This window comes from Seriola dumerili, unplaced genomic scaffold (assembly GCF_002260705.1).
Source record: "Seriola dumerili isolate Sdu_G_001 unplaced genomic scaffold, Sdu_1.0 BDQW01000073.1, whole genome shotgun sequence".
Lineage (NCBI taxonomy): Eukaryota > Metazoa > Chordata > Actinopteri > Carangiformes > Carangidae > Seriola > Seriola dumerili.
This window is the reverse complement of record NW_019174328.1, coordinates 3240201-3260775: the sequence shown is the minus strand read 5'-3', so window position 1 is coordinate 3260775 and position 20575 is coordinate 3240201. Positions and strand designations below refer to the sequence as shown.

The window sequence follows — 20575 nt, the reverse complement described above, 5'->3', positions numbered from 1 at the left end:
CTGTTCTCCGGTCAGGACACTGAATCTCGCTTTTGCTGCTTCATCATGGGTTCCCACCACAGAAAAACCCCTAGTGTGTGAAGAATCTGTGTGAAATAGATGAGGCTGGCTCTCATACTGATTATACGGCAAATTTGACACTGTGGTATGATGTTTTTATTAGATATATTGGATTGAAAATACATTTAATTGAACAATACAGGATTATTTTTACTAGACCTACATAGAATATATGCACGACCTGTATCATGTAGAATGAATAGAGTCAGAAGAGGTGTTGCAGTCGGCCTACACACTTTTCACACCCAGGATAAAAAAAAATAGAAGATTAAATAAAACAGATTGATTTTAGTGTTACACAATCCGACAGTAACTTTAAACTACAAAACTGTGCATTGATATAACCATAAGGTACAAGTATTTTCTGACTGTAAAATGTACACACTGCTCTTGAAATAAGCAGGCTACAGGCATACTGTGTATCATTGGCTTCAGAGACAAAGTATCTTTACAGTAGTGGTTATTTTTATAGACACAGTGGTGTATGTGCCAGTACTTTTATTCTTAGCAGACTGTCTAAATGTTTTTTATTGAAAGTAGTGGGTCTGCTTTTTCATCTGTTTGACCAGACGTTATTTAGCCTGAGGAATTTGGAGGCAGGCTGTGCAGACTGAATGGACCTCGGCTCAGGGCAGAGACACTATCAGAATTCAGAATGGCATCTGCAATTGCTCATTCTGAAAAGCAGATGACAGGAGGTGTGAGGAGGCGTCCTTTAAAGTTTTTGCAACTCCCGTTGTTCCCAACAACAAGTTGACGTTTATTCAGTCCTCCTTGTGAACGCGTCTCCTTGCGAGGTGATTGATGAGGGTGTGGCAGACCGCTGAAGGACACATCCTCCGCCTGGTTGTGCATAAGAATGGGTGACAGGTTGAAGTCCAGACCTGGAGAGCAGAGTGCAGGTGGGAAAAGCTCGATGATCACATGATCATAAACCAAACTGACCCTGGGGTTATCCTAGTCGGTCAAAGGTCAGAGGTTAGTGGCAGGGACATCAGGGAAAAAAATCACAATATTATTGATCCATTGGAGTCAATAATACTTCATTAAAGCTGACCACTCCGTCCAAGATTTTAAATACATATCAGTATGTCACTTCTGTCAATATCCTTATGCCATCATGTCAATGTGAAAAATAATGTGTTCAAACTGAGTCAGGATATTATAAAAAATAGAAATTAAATGTAAAAAGATTTTTTTCCCTCTTATATTCAAATTATGAACCATTTCATTTTACATCCTTGACGAACAACATGTACATCAATATCAAAAACGCTGAAATGGTGCAATTATTTTATCTGATTAACCCCTCAGTACTAACTACCTTCTCAGTCTTTTGTGCACCATCAATAAATAATTGCATCAAATTTCTATTTACATTCATATTCCGCTTCACTGTGTGCACGCTTTGCGTGTTGGTGATCAGGTTGCTGTTGCAGCGGCCGTCTACATTATCCAGATTTTCCTTTAGCATGTAAAAAGTGTTGCTGTTTTTTTTTCTGTTTACCTAAGAGAGGACATGAAGTAAGATGAAGCCTTAAATGGATCAAAGTGAGGCCTTGAAATATGAATGCTTTTATTGTTATTTTACAGGAGGCCATTGCTGGGTCACAGTTGAGGCGAAACATGTGAGCACCATGGGTGTGACCGATTTACTGACCAAGTTTGGAGAGACAGAGGAGACAGATTTCTTCTTCTGTCCCGCCTCTGCTTGACTTTTCTGGCGCTGTTAGTCACAGATCGTCTCCTACAATTAAAAAGCAGCAGATGGATGCTGTAAACTCCATCATAATTTAAGAGAAACATTTATAATATTCATTTGCGGCTTGGGAGCATTGGGAGTTGTTTCTTTTTTTGTTGTGTTATGCTATTTAAAAAATAGCAAGAGAGCAGGAGGGCTCGGATCAAAAGCAGCTCTTAGAAGAATTTGTTTCACACTCTCCTTGACCTTTTGCTTTGTTCTGATAGAAATATCTCACACGGATGAGAACAGTAACTCCAAAATTGGATACAATTGTGGAGCTGTTAACAAAGTAAATCTTCCTCACAGTTCAGAGTCCCTTAGATCTTTTTCTCTATATGCTGTAAAGCCTTGTCTGTTGGTTTCATGTGACTGTTTTAATTTTGTTTAAGTGTGGGCTGAAATGAAGGTGTCTTCACATATGTGAGTGGCATCCTGCTCTTCTAAAGCAGATGTGAAATCTAAGAAAATCCCAGCAAACATCCCCTAAGCACTGCTCATCCACCCACGAGGAATAAATTGCACTCCAGAGGTAGAGAAGTGGCAAAGACTCACATCTTTAAAAATCTGTGCAATTTTAAATATACTGTATAGATTGATAAAAATAATCATAACGTCAGTATTTATGCAAAATATTCCCTGCATTACATTGATGAGTGTTGACTGTTTCAAATAGGCTTTTTGATTGTGCTGTGTGTCTTGCCAAGAAGGTTGAATAATTAATTTATGCCCACAGGTCCTGTATGTAATATTTCCATAATCCAAACACACATAGAGGAAGGTCCATTGCTGTTTGATGCTCTGGCAACGGTAGCTACAAGGCTGTCACAATGCCTGTCAACACATATTTATTTACAACCCAGTAAGTGGTTATCTGTCTCGGTGAGTGTTTGCTGCAATTCAGAGCGTGTGGCCAGGCCTTACCTCAAAGCATCTGCAAACTGACCCATGAATATTTAACATGAATAAATGGTTTTAATAAACGCATCTTACATTAGCATCAGGGTTGGTGCCAATGTACATTACATTTAGTCAAGTTCATGACAGAGCCAGTTAAGAGTTTTTACTGGAAGGAGGAGAGAATTCAAGTAAGAGATTTGCTGCATCATTGTCAGTTGCAGTGCTGTGAAAAACAAAAATAAATGGCTAATATCCTGAGTATCTGCTATCTCTGTCTGTACAAGCAGCCCATAGCTACGTAGCATTGTTCAGTGACCTCTAGTGGCTGCAGGGATTATGGCAGGAGCAAAGAAAGAAGTCAGGTGATGTAGTGTATAGAGCGACAAAGTCCATGTCATGAAGAGGACAGACTTGTTTCCTGTGTGAAACCGATGGTTAGCGAAGTTTCTTTTATCCATGACTGTTCTGCAACCTTAACTGTATGTTTATTGCTGTAACCATGATGATGAAGGTCCTCTAACCTTGAGGAAGTATTTATTGTAACCCAAACCACAACCTTTTCCTGAACCTACACAAATAGTTTTTGGGCTTAAAGCAAATGAAATCGTTTATTTTTGTTACCATGACGACAGAGATGCTTTATGCCTGTTACTGGTATCTTCCTATGGGTCACATTATCGTTATTATGATGATAAAGGCCTGGTACATAGACTGTATATAAAGATGGACGTAACCTTGTGACGTTGTTCTAAAGAGAGGTTTCGAAGCTCAGAGTGGGCTGCTTCGCCGTCGCCATCTTGGCAGAGCCTGACTCCACCTAACTCCCAGCTAATCACAAAATGGGCGGGGCTTATGTGGCGCTAAGACTTTGGTGAATGCTGGTTTGTGGCGAGCATACGCTCACCCACCTGTCACTCAAGCGGCATGCCCTCAATTATGCATAACTGTAAGCCTTAATGAAATCATCTATTTAGTCAGGAAGGGGGGGGGATAGCTATAGAGACCAAAACCATCTTCTGTACCAGGCTGTAAACATGTTTATTTCTGTTGTGAAGTTGGACATTTTAACATGGGAGTCTATGGGGATTGACTTTTGCAGCCAGACTCAAGTGGCCATTTGGGGAACTGGTATGTCTGCTGCTGTGAGGCTCCTATGGGTCGTATCCGAGGGTATGGACAAGCGACCTATCGATGGGTCATTTAGATTGGTACTTGTTATGGTATCTCCACTCAGGCTGCAACTACTGATTATTTTCATTATCAATTAATCTGTGAATTTAGTCCACACAGTTGTGAGCAAGACTCTGAAGCCATGGTAGTGGCAGTATTAAACACACAGTGCAGCTGAGCTTGATGGGAATGATATTAGTTTAGCAAACCATCCAATAGTTGTTGGGACATTTCAATCAAAACCACAAATGTGAACCTGATGTTGGCGTAAAACTCAAGAGGAAAAGGCTCCAGGAATCATGAAAGTGTGGACATCATGAATGTGTGTACCAAATTTCATGGCAATAGTTGTTGAGATATTTAACAAAAACAGTGTGTATGTCCTCACTGATCTGACCTGATTATTAGCCGTCTGACACGTGGGATTCTTCTTGTTGACTGGAAACAAGGTGCCTTTATGTTCAGATGCTCTGATTTACCAACATTGCTGCTGAGAAACATCACAAGTTATACTAATGAATGTATGTCATCTTCTCATTTCAGTAAGTGCGCATACAATGGAATTCATCATGCAGCATCACTTTCCATTTGGATGAGTGCCCAAGTGGCCACAGAGAGCTTCACTTTTATTTGCTTACATACTTGATGTAGAATTTGACCTTTTGTGAATCAGATGGTATTTTGATAATCATATCAGCATTGAGATCCATTTAATGAGACTGTCCATGATGAAATACCGTTTGCTATCAAAGAAAAACAGTGGTCTGTCTACAGGCAGTGCGTTGAGGATGTGTGTGGTCTGGCCATTGTCTTCTCTGTGAGCGTACGTGTGTGCACACCTCCGTATCAGTGTGGCTATGTGATGTGGTAATAATCATCTCGATTCAGGGAGGAATCTGCCCATTAGTGTCACATAGTGAACAGGCTGATATGCTGAGGGTCACATGGCTCGGGAGAAATTGAGCAGGCTAAGATATACAGTGCAGTTTAAATTAATTGGGAAGCACTTCAGTAGCTTTTCAAACATTAACCACAAATGGTGGAGTTTATACAGAGGGTTGCTCCTGCTCTTCAAACACACAGGGCTGGGGGAGTAGAAAATGGTTATTGTTTAAACATTCATCTCATTTGAGCTGCTCCAGCTGTATCTACAACGGATATGTGGGGCAAGTCTCCCCAAAGGTAGTTATCATTTGTTTGTATGTGTGTGTAGCATAAATTCTCAAATTGTGGCCAGGGCCTTTGTTTACCTCAACTGAAGAGAAAACCAAGTCTTTATTTTAGACAGACTATTATCAGAGTCAGTACTTTCCCCTGCTCTGTACGTATATTTAATATACTATAGTAAAAAGACTCCCTGTTTTCTGATTTGCTCCACTTCGCTGTTATTATGTTGTTGCTGTATGCTGCCACCGCACATTCAGTGCTATCTCTATCTGTTTTACATTAAAAGCCTCAGGTGGCATGTCTTCTTTCTGGGGGGCTGTTATTGTGAAACATTGCAAGTGTGTACATAGGAAGTGTAGAATTTTATTATAAGAACATGTCAAAATACAACTAGACAATCAGACTGAGAAACTCAAACCAGCTAAGTGAGTAGTGGTGCATTACTCTGATTGAAATAATGTGGAGATCTCTCATCTGTTGAACCACCACTGAAATGTACACAACCCATACTGGTCGCCTTAACAATTGCTAAAAAGAGAATACTTATAAACTGGAAAATAGAAACAATGTCTCAACATCCCAGTGGCATCATTTACTATGTGAAATTATCTCAATAGAAAGACATGTTTCAACAAATAACAACCAAATAGACTAATTTCAGAATCAATGTCGGAATCCTGTTATGCATGACTGAGTTAGCTTGGTGGTTAACATGGCAAGAGGGTTCAATCAGTCACCTGAATGTTCTGTGTGGCGTTCCTCCCACAGTCCAGAGTTACGCAACTTAGGTAACTTGAAAGCTCAAAACTGCCCCTAGGTGGTTATCTGTCTCTGTGTGCGTTTTGCTGGTGATCTGTCCAGGGCTACCCTCACTCAATATGCACTGCGACCCTGAACAGGATAAGCAGTTAAGAGAATCGATGTGTGGAAATAAACCTGAAGTGTTATGGTAACCGATGTCTGGATTTTGACTGTAATGACTGAAAAGAATTGTGCATCCCAAGGCCAGAGCAGCTGGGAACCACTGAATGAAGTTACAGTACAAGTAGCAGCAGCCTTGTTTATGTGTGTATACAGAAGGTTAGAGAGACTGAAGAGAGGGAGACCTCTTGAGGTCACGACCGTCAGTGCTCCTTCTTCTTATATGCAAAGTGGGTGTTGTACCTTGGAAAAATAGAAAAGATAAAAATAAACTGTTCAGGTGATGGAGTAGGAGACATTTTTACCAGCTGCGATAATGTAGCTGGTATTGTGTGTGTGTGTGTGTGTGTGTGTGTGTGTGTGTGTGTGTGTGTGTGTGTGTGTGTGTGTGTGTGTGTGTGTGTGTTTTTTTTTACTATAACCATGGGGTCCAAAAACTGGAAGCCCACCACTGTTTGAGGGTTAGAATTAGGTTTAGGTTAGGGGATTTAGTTGTGATGGTTAAGGTTAGGGTAAGAAGCTAGGGAATGCCGTATGTCAATAATGCCACAAAGATAGCTGTGTGTCATCATGGCAAAATGTGGTCCTGGAAACTACTGTAGTGGGAACTATCACACAGGCAGTTTTTACTACTTTGGCAGGTGTTTATATGTCTGTGTGTCTGTAAACAGATTTTGTCACTGTGATATTGTCACGACCTGCAACACACAGTTACAAAACCTTCAAGTGTGAAGTTGAGATCACAATGAAGGCTGAATTCAAAGATGGGTGTGGTCCGACTCATGAGTGCTGAGTATTCATGTAATTATGTATGTAATAATGACTACTAATAATGTCCGACATCACGTCTTGTGTAATCCTGGTGTCAGACGGTCCCCAGTTAATTTTATCGAGGGCCCACATCAAACAACAGAGGAAAATTTACTTTGTCAAACAGGACTCTGATGTTAGAACAATACAAACATCATAATATGATGTATGCTGTGCAAATAATTATTTGAGTTTGTTTTATCCTGTTTGGAGCGTGGATGTGTGGAGCTCATTAACAGAGGACGTTGCCAATCATGCCAGACAGTTAGTCACAGAAAAGGATGCTAAATTCACTTTCAAATAGTTTCCTCTGATTGTTGAAACTTTTTGGCACTCATCCTGTTGTATTATGTGGCAGACCCCACCCGTCTGGAGCCCCAGCAGTTTAACACACAATCATAATTTATAACATTTATTTGTAGATTCTTGTTGGCTCAGGTCTGATGACTATAAAAGGTTGTTGTGTTGCCCAGGATGCCATTGTGTGTTTTATATGGCTTTAAAAAATTACCTCATCCAGGGAGCCAGTGAGACAAACAAGGATACAGTTGACACTTAAGTGCACTTTGAATAACAGGACTATAGTATAATGACAAAAACCCATATATCACAATTATTTTCTCTGTGAATATTATGATAACAATGTCCCATAAGGTTGTCTCTGCTGTTGGTTGTATGTACATTATAAAAATGGATTCAGCCTCGATACATGTGCACCAGCACATTTCCTGTATGTAGCCTCCCTGAGTGGTGACCTCTGACCCTTGGTAAGGCAGTCAGTCGATGAGGTGGAAAGTTTTGAACATTCAGCAAATTCAGAGACGGTAGAGCAGTGAGCAGCAAGACGGTTTCAGGATAAAAGGAGTTGCTGCCGGCACAACGGATGACCTCCTGACCTCCACCCTACACCCGCTCTTTTGTAGCATTTTGTACATGATCAAAGACTAGTTTGGATGAGAGAGCGGAGATGAGAGCTAGCCTCCGGCTGACCCGACTGGACCAGGGGGTTAGTCTCCCAGAAAGGCAACTTCAGTGATCATTCTAAGGTGTGCTACACCTTTTATTGTGTGAATGACAAATCCTGGAGAATCTCATTAGTAAATCTGATTGTGAAAAGTCAGCAGAAATATAAAGTTGTTTGTTCAGCTGCATGTTGAGATGATGAGTTTAAACCAAGCACAGATTCATTACCAAATTTCAGATTAAGAGAATATGTGCTATGATGTGATGTCTTCTTAATTTAAAAAATGAAAATGAAACAAAACGAATGAAAAGAAATGATATGGAAAAAAAAGAAAGAAAAAGAAATACAGGAGGTGAATGTCAATTACACATTTACACATTATAAGTCTGGCTACAACCTGGTTGGAGTTACGTGCTGGCGAGTCCTAATGCTGCAGACAAAGTGTGTTTTAACCAAGTACCAAACAATTTAATACAAGACACAGATCAATAACCACAGATGGGAGTCATTCATCAGCTACTAATGATGGCTTGTCTTCTGTATGTGTAACTAATGCTTTACATCGAGCAAATTAACATCAGTTACTGTAACACAACCACAGCTGAGGCGTTTCATACTGTGTATGTACCGTAGTAGTGGTGATGTCTCTAGATGAAAGGTGCAGTACTGTACGGCTCCTGTAAATCTTTCATCCTGTATTGAATGAAGTGCAGTAAGTTATTTAGCTTCTGCTTTGTTAGGTAAAAGGGAGCATTTTTTAACCAAACTGTCCCACATGTTAAATAAACAGAGTTCTCGCATTACTTTTATTTTCACTTTGGGACAATGGCTGTGGCGCTGATAGTTATATTGGTCTTGTTTTGTTTCTTTTGGCCAGCCTTGATTTGGCCTGTATGACTGTTAATTTAAAAAAAGTTTTGGGCTACATTGTTGCTCACATTTGGAAGGCGCTACCTTTCTTCTCATTCTCATCACACTGGACACACAGTGTAGAGTTAGAGGAAACCAGGGACACAATTTCAGGAAGTTTTCTTTGGCCTGCAGAGAAAACCCATAGAGGAGATTTTTCTGAGATCCATTTTTAGTAGCGTCAGAGGTTTTGGGGTATAGTCAGTGGGGGCGGACAAGGAGTGCCTGGCTGAAAACCGCAACATGTGTGTTTTTGCCTCTTGTCTGGATGTGGTCTGGGTCTTAAGAATGCAGGAAATAGTTTGTGCTGTCCAGCTAACAGGTGCAAGCTTACTCACTGATGAATTTCCTTATTATTAGAATAATATAGGAACAAAGGTAACATTTGAATTCAAAAATTATTTAAGAATAGCATAAGTTGACGCTTGGCGCTCTTATTTTTCATACTCTGGTTTGATATTGCTCAAAGTTGTCCTTATGCTAGACTTAAATCTTCTTTCTTTCCTGCAGCTTGAAAAACCGAGTCCTTCCCTTTATTCCCAGCTGATCGCAAACCATTATTGTGTAGACTGCACTCTGTGAGAACTATAAACATCCTCATGCATGTTTTGAATGAATCACATTTCCTTGGAAGGTTCGGGTGTATACAGTCAGCAAGCATGAGCTCAAAACTAATGCCTAACCGCCTCTTTAAATCAGTGCAGAGAATAAATAGATAGATAGATAGATAGATAGATAGATAGATAGATAGATAGATGATCAGTAGCTTAACTGTCGTTGCTAACTCTTCCTTTCTCTGTCTCTCATCTCCAGGGACCTGAAGAATAATTTGATAAGCACAGTGGAGCCCGGGGCCTTCCGTGGTCTGTTGGCTCTGAGGAGACTGTAAGTATGATGAAGCCTTGTAATAGCCTTCTCCAGGGGACACAGGGACAAGTCCTCTGGTTTTAGAGACAACGAGTAGGAGTGTCTTAACTGCAGAGTGAAGAGAGTACTGAAATGTTTAACTGAGGCAAATGTTCTGAAACCACTACTTCAGGCTTTTGTGAACTTTCATTATCCAGACACAACTAACCGAGGGCCGTTTTTTAAGCAGCGCCTTCCTTCATGTTCATACAGCCAGACACATTCACAAGTGGGAGCTGCCCGCTGTGATTTGGGAGGGTTTCATATTTTGCCAGAGGGCACATCAGCTGGAGGGGTTAAGGAAAAGGAGAGCACTTGTCATTCACTTCCTCCACTCAGCATTTGGGGATTAGAACTACTGACCCTCTGCTGAGACTATAGATATGGGGCCATCCACTTGTTTTTATGCGCATTTTTAATTTAAGCATTAAAAAAACAGAGTGGAAAAAAAAACTTGAAATAACACAAAAAGTTCTTAGGCTTGGCTGATGTAGGAAAGTTGGTGTATCAATGAAAGTCGAATGTGACAACATGCAATGGAAACAGATTTAACGGATAAATCATGACGTAAGCTAATGAAGCATGTGACTTAAATGACCACTGAGGCTCCCACTCCACTGAGGAGAAGGAAAACAGTGGCAGATGAAACAGACTGTAACGTTCCGCAAATTAATGAAACCATTTGAGGCTTGAATGCTGCTCTTTTAATTATGTCATCTTGTTGCGCCAATCTATTGGCACCCAACTGGAAAATTAGCACCAACAGCTGTTTATCAATGCACCCAACTCCTAATAGTCACATTATGGTAGCAGATCACCATTCTTGCCTGGGCTAAAATATTGTTTAAGAGTAGTACAAGTGGAAAGGGGGTAAAGTCTGCAAGCTGGCACAGAAAGTTCAGTTCATTACACAGGTAAATGTAGCTACAGTTTGCTAACATTGACCACCACAGGGAAACTCTTGATGGACCGCTACAGCCTGCAAGGTAACGATCATGGGACCGATGGGGTTTGCCAAGCTAGCACCACTGCTAGTGACCTAATCTGCTAACATGCTGACTGACCACTATTAGCTTGCTGTGGGTTGATTTTGAATTTTTGATGAGATTTTATCAAAAAATATTAAAACTGACACATTTCACATTTTTTTTTCTTGAGCATATAATACAACTATAATACAGGAACTGAAAAAAATTAATAACTTTCATTTATATTTAATTTTTATTTTCAGAATCAGTCAGGAGGGAGCTTAGGCTTGCTACAAATGTTTATTTTCTTTCTCATTTCTTTGGTTTGAATATAGTTTTAAAAATGTGCCTTTTCATGCCTTTGGCTGCCTCGGTTTGTCATGTGATCTTAACCTTTGCAGGTTGTAGAAGGTCACTCCCAGCCATCATAAGCTATTGATCAAACCACTCTAAGGTGTAGTGGCAAAACTCTATAAGTGTATTGAATTGAGCAATGGTGTGTTTTCTTGTTTATCAAAGTTTTATAATGTTTTCTAATTAACAGTGTGCAAATTTGGTCTTTTGAAATTACGTAAAATGTTGTGTCTTACAAACTTATTTGCAATGCAAAGATGCACAAAGCTGTAGAAAAGAGTTTTTTTCCCCCTTCGTTTATGATGACCTCTTCTTCTCAAGCAATCTTTTCAATGATTACTCTCATCCTGGCTTTCTACATATAGGCTTCAGAGTGAGTGACATGATTGCAGCCTGATAGTTAGTGGGATCTGGGCTGGCAGGGATGCAAGCAGTGAGTTATCCAAGCTGATTTGGGGCGCGTGTGCGCCAGGCTCGGGGAGCAGCAGAGTGCTAATTTAAGTGCTCCCCAACTGGTCATTACTCGAGTGCTCTGCTTATTTTCCCACAGCTGCTCCAGCAAAGCAGCTCTTTAATTACAGAGTGCGAGGGCATGGAGCCATGGACGCGACAGCGCTTAGCTACTTGCATACGGAAGCCCGCTGTGTTTGCATGTGTGTGTGTGTGTGTTGGGGTGTGTATGCCAGCAATGGTTATGTGAGGAGTAAAAGGTTACAAAAGGTCAGGACAGATATTCCAGGACGTTGAATAGATGAATGAACATGGCACTGGTTTACTAACACAGCTTTCACAGCTGTTCAAGTTCCCTATGTTTTAAGAAGGCAAGTATGCATGAAAACAGATATAAACACAGACACATATTTTTGCTGATGATTCCTATTTTGTCCTGTCTCTTCTTGTGACTACAATATCAGTTAAATTTATATTTACCACATGACCTGCTGGATGTTCTTCTTGATTTACCTTTTTTGTCCATATAGGGACCTATCCAACAACAGGATTGGCTGTCTCTCCCCTGAAATGTTTCTCGATCTGGGCAACCTCTCAAAATTGTGAGTAATCCCTAAATTGAAAACATGAATAGCCCTGCTTTATGCTCAGTTTTCACGGTATAGAGAATATGGTGTTTGATATGGCCTTAGTAATGCATAACAAAATACATAATTTGGTTTTGGTGCTTGCGAAGAGTGGTCTGTTTCTGAATGAATGTCTTTGTGTGTGTGTGTGTGTGTGTGTGTGTGTGTGTGTGTGTGTGTGTGTGTGTGTTTTCCTATTTTCCACAACCAGGAATTTATCTGGGAACATCTTCTCCACGCTGACCGTGGGACTTTTTACACACCTCGTGGCTCTCAGAGTGCTGTAAGGCAAACACATAGCCTACACATACATGTACATTAAATACATTCACTTACCTAAGTTGTGGTTAAAAAAATAAAAATAATCAAACCTAAGTTGTTATTGTTCAGTGTACAGTGGCAATTGTAAAAAAGTCAGGAAGTTACAAGCTGTTTTCACTGCAGATACTTTCTCTTATTATAGCAGGAGAAGCACAGGTGTAACTAATGACATTAACGATGGCTCTGTTCCACGTAGGTGAGCCAGTAAGCCTGGGAACTGGCACACACAAATGGAATGAAACCATCATTAATTTTATCAATTACACCTGTGTTTTCCTGTTATATGACTTGTCATAATACCTGCTGTGACAAACAGCCACTGAATTAAAGAAATCAATGGAAGGTTGCTCAAATCCACGAAACACAAGCACACAGTTGTCTAACTGTATGCTGGTATGTCCCATCAGGCACTTCCACACTGAGACTTTATTCTGTGACTGTCAGCTGAAGTGGCTGCTCCTCTGGGCCCGGAGCAACTCAGTGAGGATTGGGAATGACACAGTGTGTGTGTTCCCCACCCACCTCCACGGCCTGGAGTTTCGCAACCTACGTGAACAACAACTCAGATGCGGTAAGTATAATAATTGTGTGAGGTTAACATAGACGGGCGGTACTTATTGGCTTTTAAAGAAGCTATCTGTAAGTTTTGCTATTCCTACACAGCCAGTGTTAGCCTTAACACCTTTTTACTTTCTAGTCTAGAAAAAACATTGCATGTTCAGAACTAACTTCCAATTCCAGTCTGCCCTGAAGAACCCCTTGTCTTGTAAACACAATGATGGCTGAAGGTCTTATCAAGAGACAGTCAAGAAACCACATTTGGCGGCATAGAAACCTTATAAATAGCTCCTTATTTAGGTTCATATAAAATTAACGAAAAAAAATTAAATGTAAAGAAAAGCATTTAGTGCAAAAAAATAAATTGACAAATCTTTCAACATGTGATATTTTGTATTCAAAGGAGCAATTTGTCAGTTTTCTAACTAGCCTTGAGGAAATGTTGCAAGTTCAGGGTCAAACCTTGTTCCTTTATTTGCCAAGAGCCTCTTGTTTTGCTTCTATTACTCTATGACGATTGGCCTGTCTTCTCACTTTCTGACAAGAAGTCACTATAGCATCCAGTCTGCCCAGAGGGAGTATTACAACCTATGGTCTTGTAAATGCAACAAAGCTCTTGGCAGCAGCTGTTAATGCTAATATTAGCTGGCAATAGCAAAACTTTTACTATATATATATATATATACTTATTTTTTCCTGCATCAGACTGAATTTTTAGCATCAAAAATAATAACCTACCCACAGTCCACAAATAATGCTCTACATAATTAGCACTTTTGTTAATTAGTTAATAAATTGATTCCACCTGGCGTCCCAGGTGTAAATTAGTCCTTGATGAAAGCCAGCAGGTCTCGGAGTCCTGAAATTGACTCTCTTACAGACTTTGTCAGATAGGAAGTGTTTGAAAAGTTATCTTCCTTGAGGGGACATATTCTCACACTGTTGATTTTATCAAGCAAAAACAATGGCAGGATATAAGACATCTGAATTATTCTTTGTTTCTTTTATCATTCACAAGAGGCTGCAGAGGCATCTTGATTTGTCTGATTTCAAGATAAGCAGTTTGCAATTGTCTGTTTTGAAGGAAAAATAAAATACTGTAATGAATTATGAATGCTGTAGGGAGTTTTGAACTAAGAACTGAGAGGAGCCTAGCTGATAGTGAAGTGGAGCCCTTTGTGAGGACACCTGGGCTGTGTGGTTCTACTGGGTGTTTACTATAAATGAACTACATGGTGTGTTATGTTTAAAGTAAAGCTTTTGCTGGACCCCAGAATTCAGGCACTGAGGCAGAAGAGCGCAGTAACAAAGGCAGTTTATTGTAAAAAATTAGGAAAAGCTTCAGGATGGAGCTGAGATTGCTGGAGAGATTGGGATGGGCAGCAGAGAAGGGAAATGGGCTGGACTGGAGGGACTGGGGGACGAAAGCTGAGCTGGCTAGCTCCCAGTTCTCAGGCTGGAGTTCATATACACGGAGGAGCTGGGCAAGGCAGGGTTCTGGTGTACAGGTGAAGGTGAATCTGGAGCACAGGCAAACAATAGTTAGACTGAAGTCAAATGTGACATGAGGAACCATGAACAAAAAACTAGACGGTTTCCATAACATGGTACCATATGAGTCAATGTACAGTCTGGTGAAGAGTATAGTGAAAACCTGGGGTGTAAAAAATGCAGGGGCTTGTTGAGTTAATGAGCTGATCAGAAGCAGGTGTGCAGGGGGTTTGGCAGGAGCAGGACCATGCCCGACAACATACAAACCAAAGATGTACTTCCACTGCAGGAACTTTCCCCAGGAACCAGGAACCTTTTGAAGAACTATGCGCGTTTTAACCGCAGCAACCAGGGTCTAAATTTAGTTCTAGGGTAATTGATCGACCCCCAAAAAAGTCCCTGGTTGGGGTGCAGTACTTTCCAAAGGTTCAGGAACTTTGGGGGGTGTGGTCCACAGTGCTGAACATTTCTGATTGGTTGAGTACTTGCTGCATTTTATTTCACACACCGTGTTTAAAAGCCTGCAGCTGCAAGCCAGCTGTTTTGTTTTGATTCGATACTGTTGTTTTTCATCGTGGTTCGAGAAGGAGAAGAAAGTCTACGACAGATGGACTGACGACAAGGTCCAGGCCTTGCTCACCATTTACGCAGAGCACAAATGATGATGCCGGCCTGTCCATCACTTCTATGGCGTCATCGTTGTTTTATAGCCTTCCTGTTGTTCTTAGCGCCGCCTACTGGACTGGAGGTGTAGTGCATTTACCTCCATTGCTTTTCCATACATCATCAGCCTGATTTGCATAAACTTCGCAGGACTTTCGGCCGTGGTGGAAACGCAGACAACAGTGGGCCACAGGAACCTTTTAGTTCCTGAAGAAAAGTACTTTTTGGTCGAAACGCGGCTCAAGAGAGAGGCAGACTGGGGACAAATGAAGGAGGGGGAAACAGCCGGAACACAAGGGAATGAGACAAAGCCGATACCTAACCATGAAATTTCTGTATTTTCCTATGATAACAGAAAATCTCCATAAATGTCTACATGTGTAAAGATCAATGCATCCTTTGATTTTTTGGAAACAAAATGAGAAGCCCACAAACCTCCAACCAATAAATCCCAGATTATTTTTCCTTTTTTGTTTTTAGAACATTTTAAAGCGAAGAAGCAAGTGTTTCAGACCTTAAGGCTAGATTGAATGGGCATTTTGCTAAGCTCTGAAATCTGTAAGATAAGGGATATCTTTACACTTTAAGAATGCCTCCTGAGATTTCTCATTAGCAAAAAACAGTTTAATGTCACTAACATCACATTTTCAAGTGGTTAGCACAATGAAAACTTGATTAACTAGATCTATACTGATAATAGGTTTCCCTCTCCACTGTTATCTCTCCTCCTGCTGTGAACTGTTTGACAAGCCTAATATAAGGCAATGATTTAGTGCAAAATTGCCAGTGAGAAAACTCCAGGCTGCATCTCATAAGGCAGTCTTGTGTTATCTTTTCCCTATTATGTACCACCTGTGTTAGGAGCAGCAGGTGCTTTAAAAGCCAGAGGAAGGAGCTTATGCTACAGAGGTTGCTGGTTCAAAATTCCCTCATCAGAGGTGGAAATCTGTGTCGGGAAAATAAATTAGCTCTGTCCTCCCCTGCCTCTCAAATTGCTGTCAAAGTGCTTTCAGTAAAGCATGTAACACTTGAGCTGGTGGTCGCTCTTCTTAAGCTTCTCAGGGGCCAGTGGTATAGGACTAAAGTTGAACTGGGCAGATGCCAGGTGTGAAAATGTCTGAATATGCAGCGAGTGGTTGCTGGAGAAGATCAGGCGTGCTCAGCAAAAACTTCTCTATAATTACAGTTTTGCAGAGTGGGAGGTCCTTCATTTAAAATCTACACAGCATGGTGTGTGTTTGCCCTGACCTACAGCAGAGGAGCAGAAAAACAAAAGAAAGAAGGAAAGAATACTGAGAAGAAGAAAGAAGAATGCACTGTAAGACTAAAACTTTTGTATCTATGTTTGATTTTTAGAATACTAGTGTAGTTACATTTCTTGTTCCAAGAGGCTGAGAAATTAATGACATTTTTTTTTTTTTTTAAATATTTACATTATTTGCACAACTGCAACTTTTAAAGCTCTGCTAGTATTGCCATGCCAGGCAATGCTGGCATTAAGCCAACTAATGATAGCAACATTTGCTGAATACAATAATAATATTAGTTCCAGCAAGTTAGCTAACATTGTCATGCCTGCTGTAGCTGTAATGAAAACAGACATGTAACATTATGTAGCCATCAAGTAACTTACACATGGAGGAGAAGAAAAGCCAGTCTTAGTCGAGCTGAAGCCGTTCAGCAGCTCTTAAGTCTCTCCATCTCGGTAAAGCCAGACCAGTATTGGCGCCACGGTCGGGCTGGGAAAGAAATTCAGCCTTGGACTTATCTGCTGGGACCAGCCGCCTGATTGACAGGAGCACAGAGTGGGCTGTTAAAGACAGTGACGAAGCCAGTAAAGACACTGATGGAACCGGTAAAAACTTTATAAATGTTTTGATGGTCCACCGGCTGACCGGGATGTGAGCCAGTAGTGCCCTGGCCAGTTTGCCTGTGCTCTGGTCTTATCTCTTTGCCAGAGGCCTTTTTAGATAAAAAAAAACAAAAAAAAACATGGTTTCTTCAGTGTGCCATCATACCTGTGGGATGTCCCTTTGTGTTTCTAAACATAGGCAGGGCCAATGGTTTAACAGGGTGCGGCCAACTTGCACTAACATGCACCTGCTGCCATCCTGGATACCAAATTACAGAGGGGATGTGACATTGTTCTCCACTCAGGACACCATTACTCCACTATATCTTTCCATTGAAAATAGTTGTTTGCTGCTATATTGTTATTGTTATGCCTTTAGGCCTAAATATGAGTCTGAAGACTAAAAGATTAAAACAGAAGTTGCAGCATGGTGTCTGTCAGTAGTGGGTGCATCAAACTGAGTTTTTAGGCAGAATAAAATGGCCTCTTCACTGACTAGAACCTGTTAGCTACCGTAAAGAGAAATCCAAGAGTCTTTACTTTCTTTTTTTCTGAAAAACTAGTTACAGACAGGCAATCTCCCCCTGCCTCCCTCCCTGTCTCCCCTCCGTTGCTCTATCTCCATGCTCTGTGCCGCGGTCCACAGGGAATTGTATCTCATATGTGATAGAATCATCCTCCTCTTCTCTTTACATCTGGTTGACGCAGGGGATATTGCTTTGGAATGAGAAAATCATTGGTTAGTGGTGGAGTGTGCCTGTGTGTTTGTGCATGAGTGTATGTGTGAAGCTAGGGACGTTATACGACGATGCACTGTATGCATGGTGTTAAACCATTTGCAGAAAACTAATGAGGAGAAACTTGTCCCAATGTGCAGCATGTACATGTTCAACCCCCTGCAGTTTGTGTGTTTGAATACACAGATGGCGTCGTCCTGAGATGTCTGCACTGCAGACTTTCTGGAGTTATTCTATGTAATCCTAATTGTATGTGTTTTTCATTTACACAGAACAATCCAAAGCAATTACAGGGTAATTCTGCGCATTGCATGGACAAAGAGCCATGAGTGGAATCCAGTGGCAGGACGAGGAATGCTCCTTTCAGGCCTTAAAGCATCCATTATGGGATTACACTGATAACGTTCTGGGCTTCCTGCTATTGCCATGCTTGGATCCATCCGCCTTTCCACAGCACAACTCCATCTTACAATACCTTATTCACTCACTTGACAACAAGCAATTTTCAATTGGATACAGTGGGGTGCTTTAACAACCACATTTCTAAATGTTATTTGATGGTTGTTATTTCCATATGGTTTCACTTTGTGAGGGTATGTCGTACACTGGCTAGGACCTCGCTGAGGCTGTTTGGATAGGATAGTGCTAAGAACCTTATGCTAGCTTCTTGTTATCAGGAAAAACTATGGGATTGGATGAAAATATCCCTCTTCCACACTCACATACTATTGGAAATATTAATATTTCTTCAACGAGATCTTCCTCATTTGTTTTTATGAAGATCTGTCATCGAAGATGCATCTGTTTCTTTCTCCAGCGGCTCCAGCGTGATGGGTAGCAGATGTCTGCACCACACATTCCAGCAATGAGCCCTGGTCCCTCCACTGATACAGGTCAGGTACTGCCTGCAAATGAGGGGGAATGGAGGGGCGCATGCAGCTTCCTGCCAGGATCAGGTGCTTCCTGTGTTGAGGTTAGGGCAGGCTTCTGTTTTACTCATCTAGCCACAGCCCTCTGGTTCTTAAACACTGCTGGGATGAGAGCTGCAGCGCAGACTTAAAGAGTGGAGCTCACATGCTATATTATATGCTGCAGGACAAGCCTCTGCTATCTATAGCAGTATTTATTGCATGATGACACAGCAGTGCAATTGCCCTTTATGGGCATCGTGTCATTAAATTAAATTTCATGTGCAGGCCCAAGTCTTTTAGCCCGTGGTGTGCCTCTAATAATTTAATGATATAAAAATATCATCAAATATAACTCAACATAGTCTGTCATATTAGTCTTTGAAGTTCAGTCACACACCTCCTTTTAAATCAGGTTCTTTGAGGAAGGGATAATGAAGTGACTCTAGAAACACATACAGGAGAATCAGTCTGAGCATGAGAATATCTACTTGTTTCATTTCATTAACTGTTGTGGTTTGGATCAAAGTCAAGATTGAAAAGTAAAACCTTCACTGTGTGTGAATAAAGACGGAGAGTAGGAAATCAAGCTTATAGCAGGGTGTTCAGCCATATGATATACTGTATTTTGACAAAAACAAATCTTTATTGTTAAAAGACTTCAAAATTGTGACAGTTACCATAATAACTTTACAGTGCTAACAGGTGCTGACAAATATGGAGCATGACATGTGCCAGCATGTAAATAATTATAGACTTAATTACTTTTGTTTAGTACATTGATCATTTTTAAAATGCTTTTTCAGATTGATGAATTGAATTTGCATTTAAATGATGCAGCAGCAGGAGCTCTGATTGGCCTGACCTAACAAATGACTCCTCGCTGACACTCACCACCTGGCCAATCAAAGTTCCTGTTGTCTGTCTGTGGGCTTGCCATTCAAGTGACACACTGCTTACACATAATGTATGTTACTGCAGTTTAAAATTCAATTAACAATTCATCATTTAAAGACAGATTATGTCATTAGATTTATTAATTGGCAATTTTAAAGTTTTATTCTTTACAATTTCAGGCAACACTTAAAAATGATCCCCTGATGAAAAAAATGCTGAAATTGACATTGTGTTGTTTTGTAGATACATTTTTGATGAAGGATCACAGTTAATGCTAATCATGATAATGCACTGCTGTTCCTGTTTCACAATAAAAGCCTCCCTGTGTTTGGCCAGAAGCAGCCATAGGAGGTTCAGTGGGTCTGTTATCAGTGTTTTTATGTGACAGTGTCATTTATGTGTGTGAAAGAGTCTGTGTCTGAATCCAATGTGATAATGACGGACTCTGCCAAAAAAAAATGGGCTTAGATTTCATTAACATTTTTAAATATTTTAAGGAACTTCTTATTTGATTGAATTCATTGTATGTCTATAATTATTGTGGGGATACACTCCAGGGTCCATTTTAATAGACTGCTTGTACCAGTAATAAGTCAGCTGTATTCTATCAGAGCTCTGGTAGTGAGGGTGCATCACTGTGTGCTCCACAGACTGAGCCACACTGCTAATGAACTCTCATACTCCAAAACATGCACACACATAAAAGCATACATATCACCATGCCTCTCTCCCTGTCTCCATCTCTCTTTCTTCTACACACACACACACACACACACAAGCACACAACCAATAACTGCATTTTGCTCTGGCACTGTCCAATAGCCGAAGGCAAGCAGCCACACTCTGATCCTTGGCTCAAAGCGTTGTTTCAACAGTATCAGCATCAGCCAAGTCAACAGTCAATGGCCCCCATGCTGTCTCTGCTGTGTGTCACCCGCAGGAGATAACAAAGCCCCGGCTACTGTTGTTGAGGACTATCATAGGGTCTTACCACTCTAACAGGGTCAGCTCTAGTAATTACACAGAGATGTCAACATGGAAGATCCAATATTAGTGACAGACTTTTAATGTTACTCTCGAAAGCATGGCACTTTTGATTAGGCACCTGTGATTATGAATTACTTGTATGGAAAATTGAGGTCAAAGCCCTGCATGTGTTAATAGCTGCGATTGCTTACTGGCTTCTATATTATCATAAACAA

At 40.7% G+C, this 20575-nt stretch overlaps 1 protein-coding gene across 1 annotated transcript in view; it reads left to right on the top strand.

Moving 5' to 3' along the window:
- Positions 1-20575, top strand: part of LOC111220775 (adhesion G protein-coupled receptor A2-like) — a 57810-nt gene that overhangs the window by 19535 nt on the left and 17700 nt on the right. The window contains exons 3-6 of the mRNA XM_022743994.1: positions 9456-9527; positions 11851-11922; positions 12158-12229; positions 12675-12838. Coding sequence (XP_022599715.1) covers positions 9456-9527; positions 11851-11922; positions 12158-12229; positions 12675-12838 — 380 coding nt within the window. The remainder of the gene's footprint in view (positions 1-9455; positions 9528-11850; positions 11923-12157; positions 12230-12674; positions 12839-20575) is intronic.